We start from the raw sequence: 27229 nt of genomic DNA, 5'->3' as shown, positions 1-27229 counted from the left end.
GAATTGTATAAATAGCTGATCATATCGTCTTCATTTTTTTTTTTTGGCCGAGATGCACAACTTGCAGGATCTTAGTTCCCTGACCAGGGATTGAACCCAGGCCCTAGGCAGTAAAAGCTAACCTAGTAGTCCTAACCACTGGACTGCCAGGGAATTCCCTGATCATATCATCTTCAAATAAAGACAATTTTACTTCTTCCTTTTCAGTCTATACATTTTTTTATTCCTCTTTCTTGCCTTATTACAATTGTTAGGACCTCTAGTACAATATTAAATAGAGCTATATATTGAAATGGGTAAATTTTATTGACCGTAAATTATATCTGTTAAAGTAGCTAAACAAAAAGACTATTTTATGCTGAGGTGGCTCTAATGCCTTCGTAGCCTCCATAAGCAAACCAAAACTTAAGCCAGAATCAGTTGGAAATGCTCTCATATCCAAGAAGACAAGATTTAAGAACAACCAATCGCAAACAGGCAACTAGCCTCCCCCAAAACAAGCAAATGCTTAAGCTACAGCCAATCAAATAACTTTCTTGCTTTGCTTCCTTGTCTGCTCCACAAGAACCTTTCTCTTAGCTCCTGTTGGTAGGGTGCTCCTAACAATTTTCTAACCACTTTCATGTTGGAAATTGATGTTTGCGCAAATAAACTCTTGTAAATTTTAATGTGCCTCAGTTTATCTTTTAGTGTACCTCAATAACGCTGATTTTTTTAAAAAACTGAACTGAATATAACACAGAAGTGAACAGTTAAAGAGGCCTTTTATGGTAGGATGGGCATTGAATCACAGATGCAAAAGAATTACAGATCTTGATCTGAAAAAAAATAATAAAAGAAATGGAAACAGTGATGACTGAAATTAAGAAAGAAGTTATTGGGATGTGTGAAAATGATTGAAAAAGTGAAATAAAAATATTGAAGATTTTCAAAAGTATTATAATGGTGGAACAGGAAGACTAATATTAAAAATGTCAACATAATATTTAACTTGTGATAAACTTTAGGAAATGTTTGAAGATGCTGTCTATAACAGGGATAGAACAATAAATAAGGAGAAATTATTAAGAATGGTTAAAAAACTTTTTTTATCAGTATAGGCAATTTTTATCTTTTTAGAAAATTGTCAATATCGTGTGTGTGTGTGTGTGTGTGTGTGTGTGTGTTTGTGTGTTTTAATGTTTTCACAATTTAATTTCTGAGTGTATACCTCCCCAATATTCAGCTTAATGTAGAGATTAAATTCTGACTTTTGGTTTCTAAACCACTTTGGCACACAATTTTCTTTTTTCTTTCTGGTAATATATTTTTAGTCTATAGCATGTAGGAGCAAAAATAAATAAAGCTGGCTACCTTGAACTATGAACTAAGAACAACAGCAATCCTAGTTGCTATATTAAAAGTTCAAGTTCTAGGGGCTTCCCTGGTGGCACAGTGGTTGAGAATCCGCCTGCCGATGCAGGGGACACGTGTTCGTGCCCTGGTCCGGGAAGATCCCACATGCCGCGGAGCGGCTGGGCCCGTGAGCCATGGCCGCTGAGCCTGCGCGTCCAGAGCCTGTGCTCTGCAACGGGAGAGGCCACAATGATGAGAGGCCAGCGTACCGCAAAAAGAAAAAAAATAGTGTTGTATGATAAAATGTCAGCCTATAATTTTTAAAAGGTTTTATACTTTTTTAACTAGGTAATACAAATTGTAAAAAAGAAATTCAGAATACCAAAAAGTATATAGTGAAAAGTAAGTCTCCCATCTTTGGTACCCAAACCCTAGTTTTCCCCAGAGATGCTCATTTTTAACAATTTCCTATGTATCCTTCTAGGATATTCCATGCATATGTAAGTACGTATAATATTTAATATAGCCTTTAAAATATAAATTGAATTATCATATATACACTAGCATCTTGCATTTCTTATTTTATAATGTAGCTTAGAGTTCCATATTGATATTTTAAAAATGAGTCATTGTAATGGGTACATAACATTCCATTAAAAAATATACCACAGAAGGGAATTCCCTGGTGATCCCGTGGTTAGGCCCGGGGTTAGATCCTTGGTCAAGGAACTAAGATTCCCACAAGCCGCTCAGTGTGGCCAAAAAAAAAAAAAAAAAAAAAGGGTATGCCACAGAAACTATACATTGTTTTGCAAAGCCTACAATATTTACTACCTGGCCTTTTACAGAGAAAGTTTGTCGGGTTCTGTTTTTGTTACTAATTTTTAACTCAATAGTGAATGATTAGAGAACATGGTCTCAGGGTTAAAAATTAATAACAAAAAACATATTAAAAGGACTTCCCTGGTAGCGCAGTGTTTAACAATCCACCTGCCGATGCAGGGAACGTGGGTTTGACCCCCAGTCTGGGAAGATCCCACATGCCGTGGAGCAACTAAGTCTGCGTGCTGCAACTACTGAGCCCATGTGCCACAACTACTGAAGCCCATGTGCCTAAAGTCCATGCTCTGCAACAAGAAAGGCCACCACAATGAGAAGCCAGCGGACCACAACAAGAGTAGCCCCCGTTCACTGCAACTAGAGAAAGGCCATGTGCAGCAATGAAGACCCAACACAGCCAAAAATAAATAAATTTATTTTTTAAAAAAATTAAAAGCCCTTGAGATATTGTATTTAGAAATCAAAAACATTAACTCCAGGGTAAAAAAGAAATAATAATGAAAAGTTAATAAATAATTGGAACAGAATGATAGTAAAAGCCCTCTGCATCAAAACTTATAGAATAGAAAAAAAATGAAACAAAAACAAAAAAAAAGAAAAAATAATACTTGTGGGATAGAGCAAAAATGCTACTTTTAGCCTTATATGCTCACATTAGTTAAAAAAACAAACACAAACAAACAAACATTAAAGACATGTATCTCAAATAAGAGATTAGAAAAGGAACATGGAATAAATCCAAAGAGAATGAAAGGAAGGAGATAATAAAGGTGAGGATGAATAGAAGAAAAGCAGCAAACAGTAGAATCAACAAGGTCAAACTTTTTTGAAAAGGTCAACAAAATTATTTTGGTTTGTTGTATTTTATAGAATATAGAAGACATGAATGGATGTACTGAGTTCTTATTTTAGGTTATTGCATTTTTCAGTTCTAGAATTTCTATTTGGTTTTTCTTCACATCTGTCATGCCCCTAACGTCTGCTATTAACAAAAATAATAATTTCCAGTTCTCTGCTGAGATTTTCAATCTTGTGTTTTATCTCCTTAAACACTATCAAACATAATTATTTTAAAGCCTGTGGCTGACAACCCCAATATCAGAAGCCCCAGGGTGTGGCTACCTCTATTTTCTGTTGTTACTACTTATTTCCCTTCAAATTGCCTAATCTCCTTAGGGGCTTAATGATTTTTTAATACCTGTGGGCATGATATTTGAAACACTGTAGAAGTAACCGTGTAGAAGCCATTGTGTTATCTTCTATCTAAAAGTGCCACAGGGCATTTGCAACTTAGATTCCCTAAATCCAATTTCGGGGATTAAAATGATAGCTACAAACTGGGCTAAAATTCCAAGCAGTGTAATTTCACTTCCAATTTTGACTTAATTGCAGTGTAGAAGCTTACGAGCTCTCAATCCAAAGCTAGAGGGAAAACTTATGCCTCCACCACCACAGCAAGCCACTCTGAATGTTTAATGGCATCAGAAGAGAGAGAAACAAGTGGGCAGCCTGAGTAGGCATATCAATTTTGTGCACACTCAAATCGATATGCCTGAAATAGTAATGTGACATTTAGGAGTGAGTTCTGAGTGCAAGAAAGGTGGAATAAAGATGACTTTCTTCAGTGTCCCCAAGCAACCAATATAATCCCAGTAATGAAGTGTGACTCTCCCTCCTTCAAGAAGCCCTTGGTCCTAACCTGTCTTTCAGCCCTTGACCTGCTGTCTCACTGGCTGCTGAGCGGTTCACTTCCTCACCTCCTTCCAGTCTTGACACAAATGCTACCATCGTAATATGGCATGGCTGATGAGCCTATTTAAAAGGGGAACCTCTCCCCTTCCTGCTTCTCCTTACTCTACTCAGCTTTCCTTTTTTCATAAACTACTTATTGTCTACTATGCTATGTAATTTACTTAGTCATCATGCCCATGTTTATTATCTGTCTCCCCCTGCAGAAATGCTACAAAGACAGGAATTTTTTCTTTGTCCACTGATATATCCTGGCATCTAGAACAGCATCTATTTGAAGGAATAAATCAAGGCAGCTCTGAGACCTCCATGGATACAAGAGGGTGTGTCTCAGAGGTCTCACTTCTCACCTCTAGCCCACAGTTTATTAAACCTTTTTTCCCAACTACTTACAATCCTGTCCTCAAGAAGACCAGCAGCTTCTGGGAAGAACAACTGTCAGAAGTAAACACGATCTGAAACACACTAGGTAGTTACTAGCAAGTGTGCAAAGAAAAAGTGTCTAGGGAGTTCCCTGGTGGTCCAGTGGTTAGGACTCTGTGCTTTCACTGCTGGGGGCCTGGGTTCAATCTCTGGTTGAGGAACTGAGATCCTGCAAGCTGCGCAGCGAGGCCAAAAACAAAAAAACAAAAAACATGTCTACATTTGAGTAAAATTTCGACACAGATAATATTCAGTGATTGGAATACAGTAAAGGGCAGACATTTCAAACACACCTGAAGTCTTTTTACTCATTAAGTTTCTTGTTAAAAAATCACTGAGGTGCATGATTTCTATTCATACTGAGTGCTCTACGTTTACAAAGGTACCTGGCTACCTGTGTTCATGTGACGTAGTTGGGGAACAGGAGGTAAATAAAAGATTTTGCTGAAAACCAGAAAAACAAATAAAACCAAAAACATTTCCCTTACCTCTGTATATTTGTGGTCTTATTTTAGATTTAGATATTGTAGGTTGTCGTTCTGCCTGGCCCACCCTTAATCTGGCTCTGCACTCACGATAAAGATGGTCTTAGAGATTCCTGCAGTATTCTAATACTCATGTGCTACCACGCCCTGCATCTATCACCACAATATCGATTCTTTTGCCCAGAAGCGGATTACTTCTCCTTCTGGATACGTCTTGGATTGTTCTAGAATAGGCTGTTCCTTCAGTAGCAGCCCTCCCGTCTGAATGACTCATTCTCCTTTTGGATATTCCTCCTTGCCCTTCTCTTTCAGGAGACTTTGAGGTTGGTTTTATTCTTCTTGCTGTTTTACCTAATGGGCGCAAGATTTTCCCTTTTCCAAGTTCCTGGAGACTCTCACTTGGACCTCAACTGATAATGATCCTCTCAAATTCATGAACATTCTGGCACAGTAGCATCTAGTACTGCAGATCTGACAACTAGAATCTGAATCTTAACTTCCTCTTTTCCACAGAAACCTTGGGAATTCACACCATGAACGCAAAAGAAAAATAACTGAGCTCTTTGGTTTCTCATTAAACAAAATAAGATGCCTTACTAAATGTATTTAAAACCAGGTGGGTCTGCTTTTATATTTTTCCAAAGTAGCATGCCAAGAAACATGAATCTGGGGTTCATATGTGAGGTATTGTGTTATCTGATGACAAAATTATTCCCATTTGAGTTTAGGGCTTCAAGTAAGAAATAACGCTAGGAATTGATTGGAGGCTGAGGTGAAAAGGACAGAACTGGTTTTCTAAATTTTATACATCTTTATTACTGCCATACGTCTTTATTTCTGTCATAAATTTATAGATTATATTTAAATCATGCAGGAGTTTTAATAGAATTAAAAATGTAATTTGGGGAAATTCCCTGGTGGTCCAGTGGTTAAGACTCCACGCTTCCAAAGCAGGGGGCACAGATTCGATCCCTGGTTAGGGAACTAAGCTCTCAGAAGCCACGCAGCACAGCCAAAAAACTTTAAAAATTAAAAAACATTTTTTAATTAAAAACATAAAAATGTAGTTTTATAACACTGACTGATGAGTGTTTTCATTGCCCGAAGCAAAATTGTTTCCTTAGAATTTTCTTTTTTGGAATTTCATTTGCTTTGTTAGATAACCTTTCTGTAATCCCTTGTTCTCTTTGTCTATTGTTTACTGTTTTAGTATGTTATTTGAAACACATAAAAGCATATGTATGCTTTTACTTTAATGAACCATCCCCTGGTCCAAAAACTAAAACATTTTAAATAAATGGTGTGTTACTCCCTAGACCATCTCCCTGCTTGCCCCGTCCCGGGAGTATTCACTGTCTTTAAGTTTGTGTTTATTATTCCCGGGAGTATTCACTGTCTTTAAGTTTGTGTTTATTATTCACTTGGTTTACACACACACCATATAAAGATAGATAGATAGAAAGATACATAGATACATAGGTGATAAATAGAAACAAAGAAAAGAAAAGCTGATTAAAAATATATCGTTTAGTTGTTTATTTTTGAAACTTGTAAAAATCCTGTCATATTCTAAGTGCTTTTCTGGGTTTTATTTTTTCACTGAACTTTATGTGTTCAAGATTCTTCTGTGTTATTGCATTTTCACTTTTGTATATTATTCCATTATGTGAACACACCTCAATTTATTCATTCTCTTGTCAGTGTGTATATATGTATATATCTATGTATTATTTATCTATCCTGTGTGTGTGTGTGTATATATAGAGAGAGAGAGAGAAAGAGAAAGAGAGAGAGAGATGAGTTGTTTGCAGAGCTTTTCCATTATTAACACGGCTGCTAACATCTTTCTACATATATCCTGGCATTCATGTACAAACGTATCTCTTGTGTATACTCCTAATAACTAGTTATTTTCCTAAATGATTGTCCCAATTTAGACTCCTACCAGTAATGTGAAGAATTCCCACTGATTCACATCTTCTTCATTTAGTTAGTATTGTCAGACTTCTTAATTTTTGTTAATCTCAACCACAGCATTAAAAACAGAACAAAACCTTCTGTCAAAGTTGATGGATTTGTGGGGCTTCCCTGGTGGTGCAATGGTTAAGAATCCGCCCGCCAGTGCAGGGGACACGGCTTCGAGCCCTGGTCTGGGAAGATTCCACATGCCACGGAGCGACTAAGCCTGCGAGCCACAACTACTGAAGCCCGCACGCCTGGAGCTCGTGCTCCGCAACAAGAGAAGCCACCACAGGGCTTCCCTGGTGGCGCAGTGGTTGAGAGTCCGCCTGCCGATGCAGGGGACGCGGGTTCGTGCCCCGGTCCGGGAAGATCCCACATGCCGCGGAGCGGCTGGGCCCGTGAGCCATGGCCGCTGACCCTGCGCGTCCGGAGCCTGTGCTCCGCAACAGGAGAGGCCACAACAGTGAGAGGCCCGCGTACCGGGAAAAAAAAAAAAAAAAAAAAGTTAGTTGGTATCTGCCAATGTTCCCCAGAGACGATATCTGAAAAGCTGAATTGAGAACAAGGAAATCCCAATTCTAAACCTAACACTCACTCACTGAGTGACCTCTGATCTCCCTGGGCATCAGTTTCCTCACCGGCAAAATGGGAATAACACCTGCCCTGCCAGCGTTATGGGCGGTTGTGAGAGTTCAGTGATACAATGTACTCATTCACCCATCCAACCTCCACTGAAGCCCTATGTTGTGTTATAGTGTTTTACCACCTGCTTTGGGAAAGCAAAAGACATGTAAGATTTGCTCCCTCCACCTGCCCCCCAAAGTTGGCAAGGTACTATAGCAGAGATAATGCTGGAAATGACAGAATCTTATGAAAGTGTAAGGTTATATTATCGTGGTTGTTATAATGAAGATTATAGGAAAGTTGTAAAAAACTGGAGCAAAACAGTACTGAGAACCCCTTGAAGAAAGTCTTTGAAAGGTTTCTCTCTTTTCTAACCATACCAAAGGCACTCTACAGATTTCTCTTTTAGTGAGTCTTTTCATTGCTAATTGTAGTTATCTGATAAAAGTTAAATACAGAGAAGCTGTAAATATCATGACGATTAGTAACTGGAACCAGAAACGTCTAGGCTGTTATAGGCACACAGCTGTAACTTGGGATCCCATTAATGTGTCAGTTTCCCAAACTATTCTGAGCTCAGAGAATCCCCTCCCCACCCCGTCCCTATCAGTTCCCTACCCAGTTAACTTCTGTGGGAATGGGAGGCCGCTTCTCCATAATGAAAGATATCTGCCCAGCTAACCGATTTTGTTAAAACATAGGGAATTGCCACTCACAAATCGCTAGGAAAAAAAAAAATCCTAGCCAAAAGGGCCTGGAGATGAAGCAGAATCACTTGCAAGCCTGTCTTCTTAGTGAACTAGAAAGTGAAAATATGCATGATGACCCCAGTAAGAGGGAGGAGACATTCCTCTTCCCTTTCCCAGGCCAGTGAATGGTTTAGGTTCAGAAGCTTCTGAGGCTGGAAGGGCTGAAGTGGAGAGGCATTCTTGCTCTTGGGGTTCCAGATAAAGATGTATACAAATTTCACAATGGGTTAGCTCACCGCTGCCTGCCTAGAATGCAGCAGGTACACCAGTAGGTTGTCAGAACTTAGCTGTTTTAGGACTAGAGACAGCCCTTGCACAGGCTCTGTCATGGCTCTGAACACAGGACTAACAAACCAGCACTCCTTCAGCGCCTCCACAGAAAGCAGGAGAGTAAATCTGCTGGCTCCCCGCCTCTCTGTGGAGCTGGGTGGCTTTTTTTTACCAGTCCTGTGTCAGAGGAGTTTCCTCCATTGGTGTGAGCAGTGGTGGGAGCTATTACAGTAATTACAGTAAATACTAGAGCCTATGGAGAATTCGTTTTCTTGCCTTTGCCTATTTTTTTTAATTTTTAAAGAAGTTTTATTGAAAAAAAATTTTATTGGAGTATAGTTGATTTACCATGTTGTTATGGAGAATTTTTACACAACCTGGTTGTTGGGAAGAGGCACCAGACATGGCAGGAAAGACCTGGGTTTGAGTCCTGGCTCTGCCACTTGCCAGGTGGCTGCAGGTCTCAGGTGTGGTGAAGGTCCCAGGTGTGGTGAGGGTCCCAGGTGTGGTAAATAGGAGCAGTTTTGTGATTAATAGCTACCATCGGGTGTGTTTACTACTCTGTTCCTATGCTATCTCAGTAAAACCTCTCAAGAGCCCTTTGACATAAGGCCATTAGCGAATTCTTGTTCTCATGCTTGTTCTCAGTCTTACTCCATAGATAAGGAAGCAAATTCTGGTTGAATGGTTAAAAGGCTTTGGTTGGAGTCAGATAGAACTGGTTTGAAAGCCTTCATTTCTATCACTCACTGTGTGATCTTAAGTCATTTAACTTCCCTTGAGGCTTTGTTACTTCATCTGCAATACTTATAAAGCAGGACCTAACGTTCGTTCAACATTTATTAAATGCTTGGACTGTCCAAAGTACATGACATAAATTCACTCAGATTTTCACAATAACTCTATGTGGTAAGTAAAATCATTATCTACACTTTATAGAGGAAACTGGGAGGTTAAATAACTTGTCCAAGTTTACACAGATAGGTGCAATGGAGCCACAGTTGGAACCCAGGGCATTATTGTGAGGGTTAAATAATCTATTATGCTGGCCTATGTAGAAGTAAATATGTGACAGGAGTAGCACAAAGGATAGGAGGGGATGTAAATGGAATTATACTGTGGTAAGTTTCTTACCTTATGAAGTGGTATAACAGTTTCTTATACATGACGTGGTATAATAGTGGTAGACTTGATAAATGAAGAATGCATATTGTAACCGCTAAAGATAAATTACAGAAGTATGTCATACCGTTATTTTACCATGACATTATAAAGAGCTAATGAAGGAAATATAATGAAATAATAAAATACTTATTTAATCCAAAAGAAAGCAGGGAAGGAAGAACAAAGGAACAAAAAATAAACAGAACAAATAGAAAACAAATAGCAAGATGGTAGATTTAATCCTAACTATATCAGTAATTACTAAATTGGACTGAACACTAAAAAGGCAGAGATCATCAAACTAGGTAAAAAGCAGCACCCAACTCTATGCTGCTTTAAAGAGACATACTTTAAATATAAAGACAGATAAAGAGAACATGTTGAAAGTGAAAAGGATAAGAAAGCTAGTGTGGTTACTATCAAAGCAGACTTCAAGGACTACCAGAAAGGATTGCAAAAAAGAAAGAGAGAAATTTTATAATGATAAAAGGCTCAATTCATCAGGAACACATAACAGTTCTAAATGAGTCTGCATTTAATAATAGAGCTTCAAAATACATGAAATCAAAAATTGACAGAATTAAAGGGAGAAATAGACAAATCCACAACTATAGTTTGATATTCCTCTTTGTAATCTCTGTAATCGATAGAAAATGCAGAGAAGGGCTTCCCTGGTGGCGCAGTGGTTTAGAGTCCGCCTGCCGATGCAGGGGACACGTGTTCGTGCCCCGATCCGGGAAGATTCAACATGCCGCGGAGCGGCTAAGCCCGTGAGCCGTGGCCGCTGAGCCTGCGCGTCCGGAGCCTGTGCTCCACAACAGTGAGAGGCCCGTGTACCAAAAAAAAAAAAAAGAAAATGCAGAGAAAAAAATCGGTAAGGATATGGATGATTTGAATAACGTTATCAACCAACTTGATCGAATTGACATTTATCCAGCACTACATATAATAACTATAAAACACATATTCTTTCAAGTGCAAATGGAACAAGATAGGCCCTATATTGGGCCACAAAACAAGTCTCAATAAATTTCAAAGAGTAATCTAGTAGAAGTTATTATTAAAATGAGGGTGAAGATTAGCTATTTGTCTCATAACCTACGGTTCTATGAATTCTACTGAGACATAACAAATTTTCTAGCACCTTCTTCCCGGTCTTGCAAAATTATTTGTTTATTAGGTTTTCAGAGGTCTTACTAAGATTAAGACCCACTTCTTAAGTCCCCTAAGGAATCGAATTTTTTTTTTTTTTTTTTTTTTTTTTTTGCGGTACGCGGGCCTCTCACTGCTGTGCCCTCTCCCGTTGCGGAGCACAGGCTCCGGACACGCAATCTCAGCGGCCATGGCTCACGGGCCCAGCCGCTCCGCGGCACGCGGGATCTTCCCGGACCGGGGCACGAACCCGCGTCCCCTGCATCGGCAGGCAGACTCCCAACCACTGCGCCACCAGAGAAGCCCGGAATCGAATTATTTAAATAGAAACTGCAAAGAAAGATAAGAGCTTGAATTTAGTCTCCTTTTCTTGGGTTCTGAAGTTCTCTATCCTCAGAAAAAGCAATTTTCCACCTGAAGCTTGGCACCATAGGATTTAGACTCCACCACATCTGTTGCTTACAATTTTCTAAAATAATATCAGTTGCCACTGAGGACAATGAACTTCTGCAAAAAAGAATCTGTTGATCAGGGATCCTCTCTGTAGAGCTCTTGTTACTCAGCTCATTTCTAGAGTGAACAGAAACACTAATGACCACCCCTAAAAAGATGCTTTGTGTGTGTATTGGGTACAAGTGTCTCAAGAAGCAGTCCTTAGATAAGAAGGCTTTGAAAATATTTATAATACAGTAGGAGTTCCTAAAGTGGGGTCTATTGGCCTGACTGAGAGAGTTTGCCTGAAAATGTGCTGATGGCATTTTCCTGGAGAAAGAGCTCATCGTAGCTTTCATCAGGTTCTCAAGGAATAGGAGCCTTACTCTCTAGAATGCTAAAAGGACAGTGTATCATTTCTTTTTTAAGTTGCTGAAAGCATTTTCATACTTTATCTTTACAAAGGACTCAAAACTGCATTTTTATTTTTCATCTGTAATGTAGAATTGTGCCCCCAAAACATCATGTGCTCATTGGTTTTGCTCAACTCTTTTTCAGGGTCCATTTATTTATATCTTGCAGAATAAAACTTTGGAGACACCTGTTGGGGAAAATGTTGGCTTAGAAAATTGACTTTTTTCCATTGATTTCAAATACATAACAAGCCTGTACTACTATGAGAATCTGCCGGGTGCTATGAAGTCTGCCGTCGGGACTAAGAACCCTAGTCCAGTGGAACCTAATCTGCGGACATAGGGCTCCAACGTGGTTGAGAGCGTGTGCATGAAGTCATTTGGGCCTAAATCTGGACCCAGCCCAGCCCATTTCTCACTAGCAATTGGACCTTAGAAAAAAAATCATGAAATGTCTTTGATCCTCGGTTTAGATTCTTCATCTGTGAAATGGAGCTAAGGAGGTAACTACTATCATATGTGATGTTTAGATTCTCTTGAAAAAGTTTTATATTATTTTTTGGCTTGATGTGTGGATTGATCTGGATCCTTCCTCCTTCCTCGCTAACTTTGCCTCTTGGACCCCACACTCATTTTGCTCCAGCTGCACTGGCTTTCTTGTTTGTGCCTTGAATAAACCAAACTCATTTCCACCTAAGGCTCTTGGCGTCTGTTGTTTCTTCTGACTAGAGGTGCTTCGCTGCATTTCTGCTTTTCTTTTGCTCACTCTTTCTTATCCTTGGATTTCAGCTCACACACACTCCCTTAGAATTTTTGTGACCATTCACCATGACTGTATACACTTACTATGACCGTTCTCTTACTGTTTTCTCAGTACTTATTGTTAATAACACTTCTCTAGTTTGCTTTAAAAAAAAATCATTTTTCCTCACCAGAACTTGTTCAGGGCTGTGGTCCCTGGACTCAGGACAGTGTCCGGCAAAGAGCTCATTTATATATATTTGTTGACTAAATGAACCAAACAAAATAAAGTGGCACCAAAAGGGCGTAGACTGGCGATGATACAGATTAAAAACTCATCAACATTAGCGATTTGGTTTTATACACTTTTTACTTAAACATCTACATTTCAGAAGAGGGGATGTGTGTTTACATTTGCATAATAAAACTCGGTCAAAAAAGTAATTGGTGTAGAACAATAGTCCCATATCAAAGGTGAGCTCAGATTCCAACTATGCAAAACAGAAAATCTCTCTCCCCACCCATAACATTTACAAAAAATTCTTAGGTGGTTTTCCCCCTGGCTAAATGTGACATCTATTAAAATGACGGAAGGTTACAGTTACTTAAGGGTGTTGCCTACCTGCGCTTCAGAGAGGAAAGTTATTTCCACCTGGACTATACCTAAATGTTAGATTGGCCTCTGATGGACAGGTAAGATAAAATAGGTAAATGGGCAGATGGATGGGCTGGGAAGGAAGCATTATAGGTGGAGGAAGTCCCCAATAATTTCCATCAGAGCCACCAAAAACCATCCCAAATAAACCTTCAAGCTAAATAAGAGAACTGGACCTGATCTATAAGTGCAGCAGCTTCAAGCATGTCCAATCAGATCACTACCCAGAAGCTTCTCCTGTTTTGGAGTTGTTACTGGATCCAGGTAAGAAGGGAAGACCATAGCATGGATTCATTTCCTTCTCTTAAATGCATGGTGGTAAGTAAGATTAAGGCTGGAATGAGGAGCCTCGAATGCCAGGGCAAGGGTCTGCGCCTTTAAGATCTCTAAGTAGGGCGATCAGTGAACGACATTAGAAGTAAAGTGGTTTGAGAGGAAAGAGACCAGAGTGAAGGCTGTTAATAGTTCAGGCAAGAAAAGCAACGTAGGCTCCAGAATCAGGGGAGAAATAATAGGAGTAATAGAAAAAGAAAGGTGGACAAGGGTTGTACAGGTCAGAGGTGCCCAGTGGGGCTGTGTAGGCCGGAGGAGCCACAAATTATGCTCGGTGGCAGGCGGGTTTCATGGGATTTGTTCTAATGCTTTTGGCCCATAGGATACAAATATTCTGTGCCTCTTCAAAATAATAGCCTCTGGTGTCCACTGGCCATATCATGAAATAGAAATAATGAAGGCACTGTATCTTTTAAAAAAAATCCCCTTTTGTAGCACTTCCTTAAAAACAGCTACTTAATGAAACTCTGCCAGTGAGTTCTTGACAGTTCTGTCTTATTTCTGATATTAATGAAACAACTTGGTAAAGGGCTGAAGTGTCTTCCTGGTAAGTGTTTATGCTTTTCAAAATTCTTTGTAATAAGTGTTAATTTTCTTCTCTGGCCTAATGAGTGTTTCTCATTGACTGCCTGTTCCAATACTAGAAATATTAAGCAATTGAAGTGATCAATAATGTTTTCAAGCTTTTTTCTTCCCTTTGGCTTTGCTACTTTTAAGAGTCATGATAGTTTTGTGGGGTATTTTAGTCAAAGGGAGTAGTCTCATTTAAGTATTTAATTCAAAGTACAACACTCACCTGAGTATGTATTTGCTTCGGTGCTTATGAGCTGAGGCATAATTAATTGAAAGTTACTGACATGGCCTTTTAAAAACATATGTACTGATAATATTCATTAGGGACTATAGCCCAAAATGTGATTTATGGATTTTCTTCTTTTTTTTAAAGTTTTTGCTAAATTCTTCAACATCTCCCACATTGAGAAGCTGTATTTTTTTCCAGCTTTCTTGAGATATAATTGACATATAACATTGTGTAAGTTTAAGGTGTACAACATGATGATTTGACATACATATACACTGAGAAAGGATTACCACAGTAAAATTAGTTAACACATTCATCACCTCCCATAGTTACCTTTTTTATGGTTTTTCTTCTCATATTCTCTTTTAAATGACATAGTGATTTCAAAGAGCAGAATAGAATTTCGATGTTTGACATATTGTATTGCTACATTATGGATATGTATAATAATAGCATTAGATTATATCATCTAATCATATTATGCAGTGTTAAATATGAAAGAGTAAGCTCATTGTGTTTGCAGGATAAATGCTAAAAACTTGTATAAACAGAGTTGCTTCATGTGCTAAATGAAATGGTAAGCAATGTGGACCCACCACCCGCTCTTTCTTGTTATGTGGATTTGTTTGTTTTCTGTAGTTCTATAGAACAAAGTTTGAAAACATTTAATGTGGGTCAGTATGATAATTGCTTATTTAAAACAAAATCTACATTACTTACAGAGATAAGAATGTAAATAATGTAAAATTATAGACCAGAGTTCTTAACCTAGGATTTTAGAAAGTCCACCGACAGTTTTCATAGAGTACGTTTTATTTGTAATGTAAATTCACATTCATGAGAGAAAAAGCATGTCTTTCACCAGATTCTCAGAAGTCCATATGACACCAGAAACTTAAAAAAAAAAAAAAAATCACTGTTATAAATGGAGAGCCATGCTAAGGTAAAAACGATTTTGATTTCCAGAACTTTTTAATACTTTAATATTTAAAAGAATTTAAAAATACTTAAACATACTCGAATTATTTCTATATTTTCATATCAATATAAATAGTTTGTGTAATTAACTCTAGCTATTTTATTTATTTTTTAATCTCTTTTTATTGAAGTATAGTTAATTTACAATGTTGTGCTAGTTTCAAATGTATAGCAAAGTGATTCAGTTATACATATGTAGCTATTTAACACTTAAGAAGTTTTGTAGGACATCCCTGGTGGCACAGTGGTTAAGAATCCGCCTGCCAATGCAGGGGACATGGGTCCGAGCCCTGGTCCAGGAAGATCCCACATGCCGCGGAGCAACTAAGCACATGGCGCCGCAACTACTGACCTTGCTCTCTAGAGCCCGCGAGCCACAACTACTGAAGCCTGTGCTCCTAGAGCCCGTGCTCTGCAACAAGAGAAGCCATCGCAATGAGAAGCCCGTGCACCACAACGAAGAGTAGCCCCCGTTCTCTGCAACTAGAGAAAGCCCACGCACAGCAGCGAAGACCCAATGCAGCCAAAATAAATACATTAATTAATTAATTAAAAAAAAGTTTTGTGATGACAGAAAAGCAAAAATAAATTTTTGTAGGAAATTTCTGTAGAAAGAAAATTTGTACTCATCAAAGAGAATTCAGACGGTACTTTTGGTTTATATAAGGTATATTCAGAAAATATTTTAAGTAAAGTCTTTTAATTCAGAGGCAAATTAAATAGAAACACTATTTAATTTTGTTTTTTAAATATTAATCTTTTTCAGAATTGTCAATTTATTAATGAAGCATGGTAAGTTGGCATTTAAAAATCTTTACTCTTCCTCCATTTTGAAAATAAGATATATGGGCTAGATTAATAAGGGTATGAAATGGTTTGCAAAACAGTTCAATTTTAGGTCTTGGAGGCATGCTTTTGAAATTAAGAGCATTTCATTTTTAAATAATGATTCAGATTCTGTTTGATTAAAGATATTTCCCTGATCCCTTTTTCCAAATCAGTCTCCTGCTATATAACTCCTTGCTAAAAATTTATAAAATGTTGAATACTATACTATAGAATGAGGTTGCTCTCTAAATACTATGTTACAGAGCAATGGATCTCAGCCAGGGTTGATGTTGTTCCCCAGGGTATATTTGGCTATGTCTGAGACATTTTTTGTTTGTCACAACTGTGGGAGTGCTACTGGCATCTAGTGGGTAGAGACCAGCGATGCCGTTTAGCACCCTGCAATGCACAGGGCAACCCCTTTGCAACAGTCTTCGTCAATCTAAAATGTCAATAGTGCTGTGGTTGAGAAACAAACCCTCCTTTATATCAGGAAAATTAAGTTCTACTGGTAATTTCCTAACTCCAGAGTTCTGCAATTGTTCTAACAGGCTTGTGTTGAACAAGACAAGCTGGGTCAGGCATTTGAAGATGCTTTTGAAGTACTGAGGCAACATTCAACTGGTGATCTTCAGTACTCCTCAGGTAAAGATGTCAGTCCCCTTCTGCTGGTAGTTTGTATTTGTTTATCCCACACTGCTAAATTGTCCCTCTCTGCTTTCCTCTCCCCTTTTGTAGCCCCAAGTTTGTTTTTGTTTTGTTTAAATTGATTTATTTATATTTTTTGACTGCCTTGGGTCTTTGTTGCTGTGCATGGGCTTTCTCTAATTGCGTCGAGCAGGGGCTACTCTTGGTTGTGGTGCACAGGCTTCTCATTGCGGTGGCTTCTCTTCTTGTGGAGCACGGGCTCTAGGCACGCGGGCTTCAGTAGTTGCAGCACACAGGCTCATTAGTTGTGTCTCGCGGGCTCTAGAGCACAGGCTCAGTAATTGTGGCACACAGGCTTAGTTGCTCTGAGGCATGTGGGATCTTCCCGGACCAGGGCTCGAACCCGTTGGCAGGCAGACTCTTTTTTTGTTTGTTTGTTTGTTTGCGGTACGCGGGCCTCTCACCGCTGTGGCCTCTCCCATTGCGGAGCACAGGCTCTGGACGCGCAGGCTCAGCGACCATGGCTCACGGGCCCAGCCACTCCGTGGCATGTGGGATCTTCCCGGACTGGGGCACGAACCCGTGTCCCCTGCATCGGCAGGCGGACTCTCAACCACTGCGCCACCAGGGAAGCGCCCCCAAGTTTGTTATCTATATCTGAGAGTCTGTTTCTGTTTGTATTATTTTTTAGATTCCACATATAAGTGATATCATACAGCACTTGTCTTTGTCTGACTTATTTCGCTAAGCATAACATTCTCTCAGTACATCCATGTTGCCACAAATTGCAGAATTTCATTTTTTTTATATAGCCGACTAATATTCCATTGTGTATATATATACCACATCCTCTTTATCCATTTGTCTGTTGATTGGGCAGTTGGGTTGCTTCCATGTCTTGGCTACTGTAAATAGTGCTACTATGAACATTGGGATGCATGTATCTTTTTGAATTAGTTTTCATTTTCTTCAGGTATATTGAATATATCCAGGAGTGGAATTGCTGAATCATATGGTAGTTGTGTTTTTGAGGGCCCTTCATACTGTTTTCCATAGTGGCTGCACCGATTTACATTCCCACTAATAGCATACAAGGGTTCCCTTTTCTCCACATCCTCTCCAGAATTTATTATTTGTAGACTTTTTGATGATAGCCATTTTGACTTGTGTGAGGATATTTCTCATTGTTGTTTTGATTTGCATTTCTCTAATAATTAGTAATGTTGAGAATCTTTTCATGTGCTTATTAGCCATCTGTATGTCTTCTTTGGAGAAATGTCTATTCAGGTCTTCTGCCCATTTTTTGATTGGGTTGTTTATTTTTTTGATATTGAGTTATATGAGCTCTTTATATATTTTGGATATTAACCCCCTTGTGAGTCACATCATTTGCAAATATTTTCTCCCATTGTATAGGTTGTCTTTGTTTTGTCAATGGTTTCCTTTGCTGTGCAAAAGCTTTTAAGTTTAATTAGGTCCCATTTGTTTAATTTGCTTTTATTTCTTTTGCATTAGGAGACAGATCTGCCTATGTTCTTTATCCTAAATAAATTTAACATCTCAATATAAAAATGCCAAGAGCAATCACGTATATAAGCATATAAACATGTATAAGCATCACACACACACACAAATATAAACTTTGACTTTGTCAGTTTCTTTCCCTGTTTTTAAATAGATTACAGAAATTACCTGGCTTTCATCAACCACTGTTCTCATGTCAGAGGAAATTCCAACAGCTATGGTTTGCTGCCCACAGAGGAACCTGTCTACAATTGGAGAACAGTAATAGTGAGTACTTTTACCAGGGGACCAGCATCCCTCAGTAACAGGCAAATTTCCTATTTGTCCCAGCCTTCCCCTTGGTGAATTTGATGGTCAGTGTGGGGGACCATCAATGCTGTCAAGAAGGAAACTGCGCTTTATCATTGTCCTTCATCTGACTTCAGATGGGTTTGAATGATTTCTATAGAGGAGGTATTTTAGGGTTCTCACATCAATGCTTCTCCTCAGTCCATCCGAAAAGCTGCAGGAAAGTTATGGATCCCCTAAAACGTTCCCTGCACTGGCTTTACCCACAATCTTGTATTAACCTGCTCTATTTCCCCTCCCAAGCTCAGAGCTAGCTATGTGTATTGGACCAATTCATTTCTATTTTAGTAGCCTTCTGCAAACGGGAGTGTCCCCACCATCTACCTCTCCTTCCATGTGTTCTTTTACATTGTTTACGTTCTTTCTTTCTTCTTCTTCTTATTTATCTATTTATTTATTTTGGCCATGTTGCGGCATGTGGGATCTTAGTTCCCTGACCAGGGATGGAACCCATGCCCCCTGCAGTGGATGTGCCGAGTTCTAACCACTTGACTGCCAGGAAATTACCTGCATTGTTTCCTTGATGTGTCCCTTTTATCAAGCAGTCTTAATATGGTAGAGTATAAATATTAAAGTTTTTTTTTCAGTTATTACCTTCAACCATAGTATGTCAAATGTCCTTTTTCTGTCCCTGTAAATTATACTATCAGGGCCTCTCCAACAAGACATTTCTTTAAAGAGGGAGTTTGGGTTTTACTTTAACCTCTCTCACCTCCCCTTAGGGTTGCCAGGTAACCTGGCAACCTATAAAATATAGGATGCCTAATATTTTTATTTGCTAGATCTGGCTACCCTATTTCCACTTCAGCTTCCATCCCCAGCATACACTGCACAGCCTCTTGTGGTGGGGACTCCTTACCTGCTGGGCAGCCCTCCTGTATAAGGAGGGCTCAAGTCCACCCCCTTCCACCACCATGTCTAGTTAACCCATGGAGGCCCACATTTCCTTGCCATATGTAATGGTAGGAACTCAGGCTGCTTCTTCCTGCCTCTCTTGCCTCTGTCCTCCCTCAGCTGCCATCTTTCTCCTCTTATCTTCTCTTGCCAGATGGGCATCCAGCTCAGGAATGGAAGCCCATCTTCCCTTTTTGCTGGCGCCTCAGTTTCTACTAATGATTCTTTTGGATCTTTCTTGCTGGGCATTTTTAGGGGAAAGGAGGAAGCAACCCACTCTCCTTTCTCATAGGGAGGGGAAGATACAGAACTCCTCACAAAGCCTCAGATTACCCTCTGTCCCTTGGCCCTCTCCATATATGGGTTTGATGCTAGCTCTGCCCTGGGAGACAGCAGTTGAAGGTAGGGATTTTCAGAATTCGAGAGATGCTGAACACTCTTTTTGCCCTCAGCTTTTGACTTTGGCCACCAATTGGGGGCCACACGGGAAGTCCCACTTAACATCCTGATACATTATTTATATAGAACAGTGCTGCGGACCTCTATTTTGAAGGAAATATTCATCAGTCTCTGCAGAACATCCCTGAAAACCAGCTGGTGCAACCTACTCTTCTCCAGCAAAAGGGAGGAAAAGGTATGTGGATCCATTACTCCTCGCATAGGTAAAAGAGTCAAATCTTCATCAAAGCAGCTTTAAGGGAATTTCATATCTGAGTTTGGAATTGATTTGCAAAATATTCTCTTCTCACAGTTGAGAGTAATTTAACTCTGACAGACAAACTACTCCAAGCTGTTTATCTTGGGTGAGCTTTCCTATAGCTTCATAGAGATGTTGTAAAGGTGCAAAGTGTCACTTCAGTCAAATAAATCTGTATTCAAGAATAAGGTGTAAGATATGGAGAACAAACGAGTGATTACCATTGCGGGGAGGGGCAGTATAGGAGTAGGGGATTAAGAGGTATTATGTATAAAATAAGCTACAAGGCTATATTCTACAACACAGAGAATATAGCCATTATTTTAGAATAGCTTTAAATGGCATATAACCTTTAAAAATTGTGAATCATTATATTGTAAACCTGTAACTTATATAATATTGTACATCAACTATACTTCAATAAAAAAGGAATAAGGTATATACATTTTAGGTATAGAAGGGGGAACTTTTCCGTAAACTATTTTAGCAGTCTTATTTCAACTGTGAAGCCCTCAGGATAGAAATCATCTCTATTAAGTTCTCCACAAACTTAATCATCTCTATTAAGTTTTCCAAGTTCCATCATAACTTTATTTCATAAATTTGAAATCTTGATTTCATAAATGAAGATGATCTCATCTAACAGGTAGGCAAAGTGTTAAAGTAGGATAATGGCCTCTGTTGGCTAAGATGTGGGCCACACACATTCACGTGCATTATTAAAGAGAGTATAAATTTTTACAAAGTTTTGTAAGGCAATTTAGCAATACCTACCAAAATTTTAAATGTTCATATCTTTTGACTCTTAGTGACTATATAACTCACTTAGTGTGAGTTATATAGTGTGAACTCTGGGTTGATTATGTGACCCTGCCCAAATCACTTACTTAACCTTCTGTACCACAGTCTCCTTATTCAAAAACAACCAAACAAATAATAATAATTGTACAGACATTGTAAGATTGCTATAAAAATTAAGTGAGAAGATCCATGTAAAGCATTAGGCTCATAGTCTGGCACTATGGATATTTCCCCAAATACCTTAGATGCATGTGTGTGCATATATATGTATTAGGATGTTCCTTGCAATGTTGTTTGTGATAGTAAATTACCTCCGATATACAAAGACATATAAGATGCATCCCAATTTTATAGTGTAATTTAAAAAATGATCCCTTATCATAGCTACTTAAAATTATTATTTTTTTAAAAATTTATTTTATTTTTTATTTTTTAATTGAGGTATAGTTGATTTATATTATTAGTTCCAGGTTTACAACATAGTGATTCAAAATTTTTATAGCTTGTACTGCATTTTTATTATAAAATATTGGCTATATTTCCTGTGCTGCATAGTATATCCTTGTAACTTATTTCTTTTATACATAGTAGTTTGTACCCCAATCTATCTTGCTTCTCCCTCCTTCCCTCTCCCCACTGGCAACCACTAGTTTGTTCCCTATATCTGTGAGTCTGTTTCTATTCTGTTACATTCATTTGTTAATTTTTAAATTTTTTTGTTTATTTTTTAGATTCCATATATAAGAGATAACATACAGTATTTGTCTTTCTCTGTCTGACTTATTTCACTTAGCATAATAACCTTCTAGGCCCATCCACTTCGTTGTAAATGGCAAGATTTTATTCTTTTTTTAATGGATAATATTCCATTGTATGTATATATACATCTTCTTTATCCATTCATCTGTTTATGGACACTTAGGTTGCATCCATATCTTGGCTATTATAAATAATGCTGCTATGAACATTGGAAAGCATGTAACTTTTCAAATTAGTGTTTTCATTTTCTTTGGCTATATACCCAAGAGTGGAATTGCTGGGTCATATGGTAGTTCTTTTTTGTTTTTTTTGGCCGTGCAACGCGGCACGTGGGATCTTAGCTCCCCAACAAGGGATTGAACCCAAGCCCCCTGCATTGGAAATGCAGAGTCTTAACCACTGGACCGCCAGGGAGGTCCCTGATAGCTCTATTTTTAGTTTTTTGAGGAATCTCCCCACTGTTTTCCACAGTGGCTCTATCAATTTATATTCCTATCAACAGTGTACAAGTGCTCCTTTTTCTCCACATCCTTGCCAACGTTTGTTATTTGTGACTTTTTTTTAAATTATAGCCATTCCGACAGGTATGAGGTGATATCTCATTGTGGTTTTGATTTGCATTTCTGAATCTTCAGCGATGTTGAGCATAAACATCGCACAGATTTGCATGTGCCTGTTGGTCATCTGTACGTCTTTGGGAAAATGTCTATTCAGGTCTTCTGCCAATTTTTTAATTGGGTTGTTTGTTTTTTGATATTGAGTTGCACGAGCTATTTACATATTTTTGATATTAACCATTTTTTGGTCATGTCATTTGCAAATATTTTCTCCCATTCAGTACGTTGCCCTTTTGTCTTGTTGATGGTTTCCTTTGCTGTGCAAAAGCTTTTAAGTTTAATTAGGTCCCATTTGTTTATTTTTGCTCTTGTTTCCTTTGCCTTAGGAGACAGATCAAAAAGAATATTGCTACAATTTTTGTCAAAGAGGTTCTGCCTAGTGCTTTGTTTCCTTCTAGGAGTTTTATGGTTTCTGGTCTTACATTTAGGTCTTTAGTCCATTTTGAGTTTATTTTTGTAAATGTGTGGAAAAATCTTCTAATTTCATTCTTTTACATGTAGCTGTCCATACTTAAAATTATTTTAAATGAATATTTTTTGAGATAACTAGTTTTGTTCTTATAAAACAGTCTACTGTATCCTAGAATTGTAAAAGTCTAACTATGCAGTAATATTCTAATCCAGCAAGGAATAATGTATAAAATCACATAAGCAAAGTAAATCTACTGAAAATTACTATTGAATATTAAATAATGGTAGTAATTTAATATGAGGCCGATAACACTTCTACCTCTGTCACCTATTTTTTTTTTAAACAAACAAACCAACTAGTTACTAAATCCAGGGTGTGGCGCCTGTATCTTTTCACTGATGTTTTCGGCTGTGGATCTTCGCCATTAGGGAATGTATCATTTACCATTTTCTGTTTTTAGAGCTTAGTCTTCCACCTGAAATAGTGATACATTTAAAACAATGAAATTTCAAAATAATTCGGGAATTCATTATTGAGAGAAAAAAAGTACATGCATAAAAATAGAACATATATAGTTATTAAAGAGAAAAAGGCATACTTTAAGTATTGAAACAGAAAGAGCTCTAAATACATTTTGGTTTTTGTTTTAATCCTTTTTAATTCCATAATTCAAAAGTAATAATGCTCATTATTAAGAATTCAACTGATTCAGAAGTATGTAAAGAACAAGTGAAAAAATGTTCTTCCTTCCCATGCTATGCCCCACAAGTAACCTTTGTCAACAGTTTAGTATTTCCTCTATCTATAGCTAATCTCTGTATTGTTCTATGATTTTATTTAAGATATATTATTCACTGGAAAAAGTACAAAATACTGTGATACCATTTTTAATTTTTAAAGGATACGCATATGTTTATATAGGCAAAACAAATTATTTTCTAGAAATATGTAGGATAGATTGGAGTTTTTACTTTCCGTTTGTGCTTCTGTTTGAATTTTTTATCATATAATACTTTTAGTTTCAAAAAGTAAAAACTTAAACATTTTTTTCAAAATTGAAAAACAAACTTTTAAAGATGAGAATCCATTATAATTGATTTGACCACTGGGTGAGAGCCACAGAACTTCTTTAAGGCTGTGACTTTAATTCATGATGTATTTTTTGGTAAGTCCCTTTCATTTCTCAATTCATAAACTCAAGATAATATAACGCAAAAGATAATCTTTGTAAAAACCTTTGAGGTTTTTGGATGAATGATGACAGATGCATGAGTATTACACCCCAGAGACTGTTTAAAGCAGTTTGAGAATCCACTATTCTACTTTCTCAAGGGGAAAATGGAATTTGGCTGTGGAGCTTTTAGCTACTGACAGATCTGGTGGGACATGGTGTTTACAGGCCAATTCAGAAGTCACAAAACCGGTTGTCACCTTTGTTCTCCAATCCACCAAACAAGCAAAAACCATAGCAACAAATCTTCCCAAAATTTCCTTTCTAGTTATTCTGAAATATAAAGGGCTGTGCTCCTAAAAGAGATTAAAAACTCTGGCAGTACCATCTTATTTCACTGCAATGAAAAAATACCACAATGCTCACTGTCATTGCTCACTAATAATGTCAAAATGTCATGAAGATATTTTGGCATTTCGACTCTGGTTTTTTTCTCTTCTTTATTTTTTCGAGTAGTTATGCAGAACCAGAGTTAGCATTTTTACATGTCTGTTACTGATTTCATTTGTATTTGCACACTGTTTTACATTTTGCAAAATACATTCACCTTCCTTACCTCATTTGACTTAACTTATTTGAATAAAGGCCCTTCAAATGAGTTGTCTTTTGGAAATGGCTTTTGAGACTTCTCCTTAAAACCACTGAACTTTGCAGTCCATTTTGCTCAGTCTTGTTGTTCTGTAGACAGTTTAACATACAACATAAAATTAGAAGTCAAGATTTAACTGTGACAAAAGACCACGTGACAAATGGGAGACTCGAGTAGAGAGATGCCATGCTTCCCTTCTCCAGTGAAGGACGGTACAAAATTTTGGACAACTTTCCTAACAAAGAAAGGTTCAGTTGAAACTGCAGTAGGCCAAATAGACCCTTGATTTTCAAGTCCCATAAAATGATACCATAAATGCATTCTAAGGGGTGAGTAGGAAGAAAACCAGTCCCAATGCAACTTTGAATTGTGTAGTCAGTCAACAAACCCTTCCCGAGGATGTTCCTTGTGTAGAGCCATGGTGAAGTATGACATTGTTTTCCTCTATTTTAGGCAGGAAGAAGCTCCGACTGTTTGAATACCTTCATGAATCCCTGTGTAATCCCGAGATGGCATCTTGTATTCAATGGATAGATCAAACCAAAGGCATCTTTCAGTTTGTATCAAAAAACAAAGAAAAACTTGCCCAACTTTGGGGGAAAAGAAAAGGCAATCGGAAGACCATGACTTACCAGAAAATGGCCAGAGCACTGAGGAATTATGGAAGGACTGGGGAAGTCATCAAAATCCGGAGAAAGTTAACTTATCAGTTCAGTGAGGCCATTCTCCAAAGACTGTCTCCATCTTATTTCTTGGAAGAAGAGATCTTCTACTCACAGTGTGTTCAACCTGATCAAGGATATCTCAGTTTAAATAACTGGAATGCAAATTATAATTATACATATGCCACTTACCATGATCTAAGTCACCCTGATTGCTAAATATACTCTTATATATCAAAATTTTCTGGCATCAGAAATCCCTACAAGTTTTAGGATTTTTCTCTGAAGACAGATACTGAAAAACAAAACAAAAAACCCAAACTTCATTATTGCTATCTTTTATGAAGTAACATATAATCTATACTAACTTGGTGAAAAATTTTGCCAGTGAACAACTTTAAATGATCAAGTCCCATTTGAAAATATAGACTAAATGTCTTTCCTTTTACTATTGTCTATGTAATACTTCCTTCTAGATTAATAATGCTAGTGGAGATGCTTTGATTTACATATTGATTTAAACATTATTTTCCTGTCATACACTCAGACAAAAAAAAAATCATTCTAACATGTATCCAACAGCTTTAGCAACAAAACAAAAAATGATTGCCTGTGATAGTGCTCCTGCTAAATTACATTCATGGCTTTAAAAATTTCAGTGACTAAAACTAGAACTACCATATGATCCAGCAATTCCACTCCTGGGTATACATCCAGAGAAAATGAAAACACTAATTTGAAAAGATATATGCACCCCAGTGTTCACAGCTGCATTTTTTTTGGCCACACTGCACAGCTTGCGGGATCTCATTTCCCCGACCAGGGATTGAACCCAGGCCTCCGCAGTGAAAGCACAGAATCCTAACCACTAGACTACCAGGGAACTCCCATAGCAGCATTATTTATAATAGCCAAGATATGGAAGGCAACCTAAGTGTCCACCAACAGATGAATGGATAAAGAAGACGTGGTATATATACACAATTGAGTACTACGCAGCCATAAAAAAAGAGTGAAATTTTGTCATTTGCAACAACATGGATGGACCTGGAGGGTATTATGCTTAGTGAAATAAGTCAGGGAGAGAAAGACAAATACTGTATGTTATCATTTATATGTGGAATCTAAAAATTGAAATGAATATAACAAAATAGAAACAGACTTAAAGATATAGAGAACAAATTAGTTATCAGTGGCGGGAAGGAAGGAGGGAGGGGGCAAGATAGGGGTGGAGTTTTAAAAGGTACAGACTACTATGTATAAAATAAATAAGATAACAAGGATGTAATGTACAGCACAGGGAATATAGCCAATATTTTATAATAGCTTTGAATAGAGCATAATCTAGAAAAATATTGAATCACTATGTAGTACACCTAAAACTAATATAATACTGTACATCTGAAACTGATATTGTAAATCAACTGTATTTCTATAAAATAAATACATAAAAATCAAAAAGTAAATACTTTAGTGGCTATTCTGAACCTATCTTTTTTCTGCACTTCAGACCTCATGGTCTGTAACCCTGCGGTGCTGAAGACACGATGGTCTAGAGAAAATGCCACTTATAAACTCCAAAGTTACACTTCCCACAAATCATTTGCTTGCATTTCTCTCTTGCTTTGGGTAGATCCAGGAGCAAAAGTTTCTTGCTCTCCTGCCACTCAGCCACAGGGAGGTGCTCCTGCACTGTTACTTCTCTGGCCCAAACTTGGGCCATGATCTCTTCTTTCCTTGAACTAGCCCAGCTAAACCAGATTGGAACAGTTGGAGGCAAAAAAAAAAAAGAAAAGAGAGACTTTGATAAAAGATGGAGGCTAGCAAATAATAAACCCTAGAGAGGAGCCAGGATTTAGGCAGTCTTTCTTGGAAGCTATGGTTTATCCTCAACGTTCCATAAGAAACCCTGTGAAGAAACCCTTTGTCTCTTACTTGCTGCTTCGCAGGTTTATGCATATGCCATCTGTAATACCATGGAAGGCAGCTATGCTCACCACTATACCACCAACGCTGCACACTGTAATACCATGAAACAAGAGAGCTTCATGGACTATATGGGCCATCTTCAGTCCAGACCAGGTGGGCCTGGCCAGCAGGTCAAGAGCTCCT

General features: G+C 38.0%; 1 protein-coding gene across 6 annotated transcripts in view; it reads left to right on the top strand.

The window, feature by feature from the left end:
- Positions 1–26912, top strand: part of SPIC (Spi-C transcription factor) — a 52283-nt gene extending 25371 nt beyond the window's left edge. For 2 of the 6 annotated variants that reach the window (XM_033866203.2, XM_073788300.1), the window contains 6 exons: positions 11768–12101; positions 15874–15899; positions 16487–16580; positions 18262–18374; positions 19875–19983; positions 24909–26912. In XM_033866203.2, coding sequence (XP_033722094.1) covers positions 15897–15899; positions 16487–16580; positions 18262–18374; positions 19875–19983; positions 24909–25336 — 747 coding nt within the window. In that variant the 5' untranslated portion in view covers positions 11768–12101; positions 15874–15896 and the 3' untranslated portion in view covers positions 25337–26912. Of the gene's footprint in view, positions 1–5345; positions 5449–11743; positions 12102–15873; positions 15900–16486; positions 16581–18261; positions 18375–19874; positions 19984–24908 lie in introns of all 6 variants that reach the window. The other 4 variants (XM_073788298.1, XM_033866200.2, XM_073788301.1 and 1 more) reach the window with 4 other exon arrangements.
- Positions 26913–27229: the final 317 nt, after the last annotated feature.

Source organism: Tursiops truncatus, chromosome 11, assembly GCF_011762595.2.
Source record: "Tursiops truncatus isolate mTurTru1 chromosome 11, mTurTru1.mat.Y, whole genome shotgun sequence".
Taxonomy (NCBI): Eukaryota; Metazoa; Chordata; class Mammalia; order Artiodactyla; family Delphinidae; genus Tursiops; species Tursiops truncatus.
This window is presented reverse-complemented; position numbering and strand designations above follow the sequence as displayed.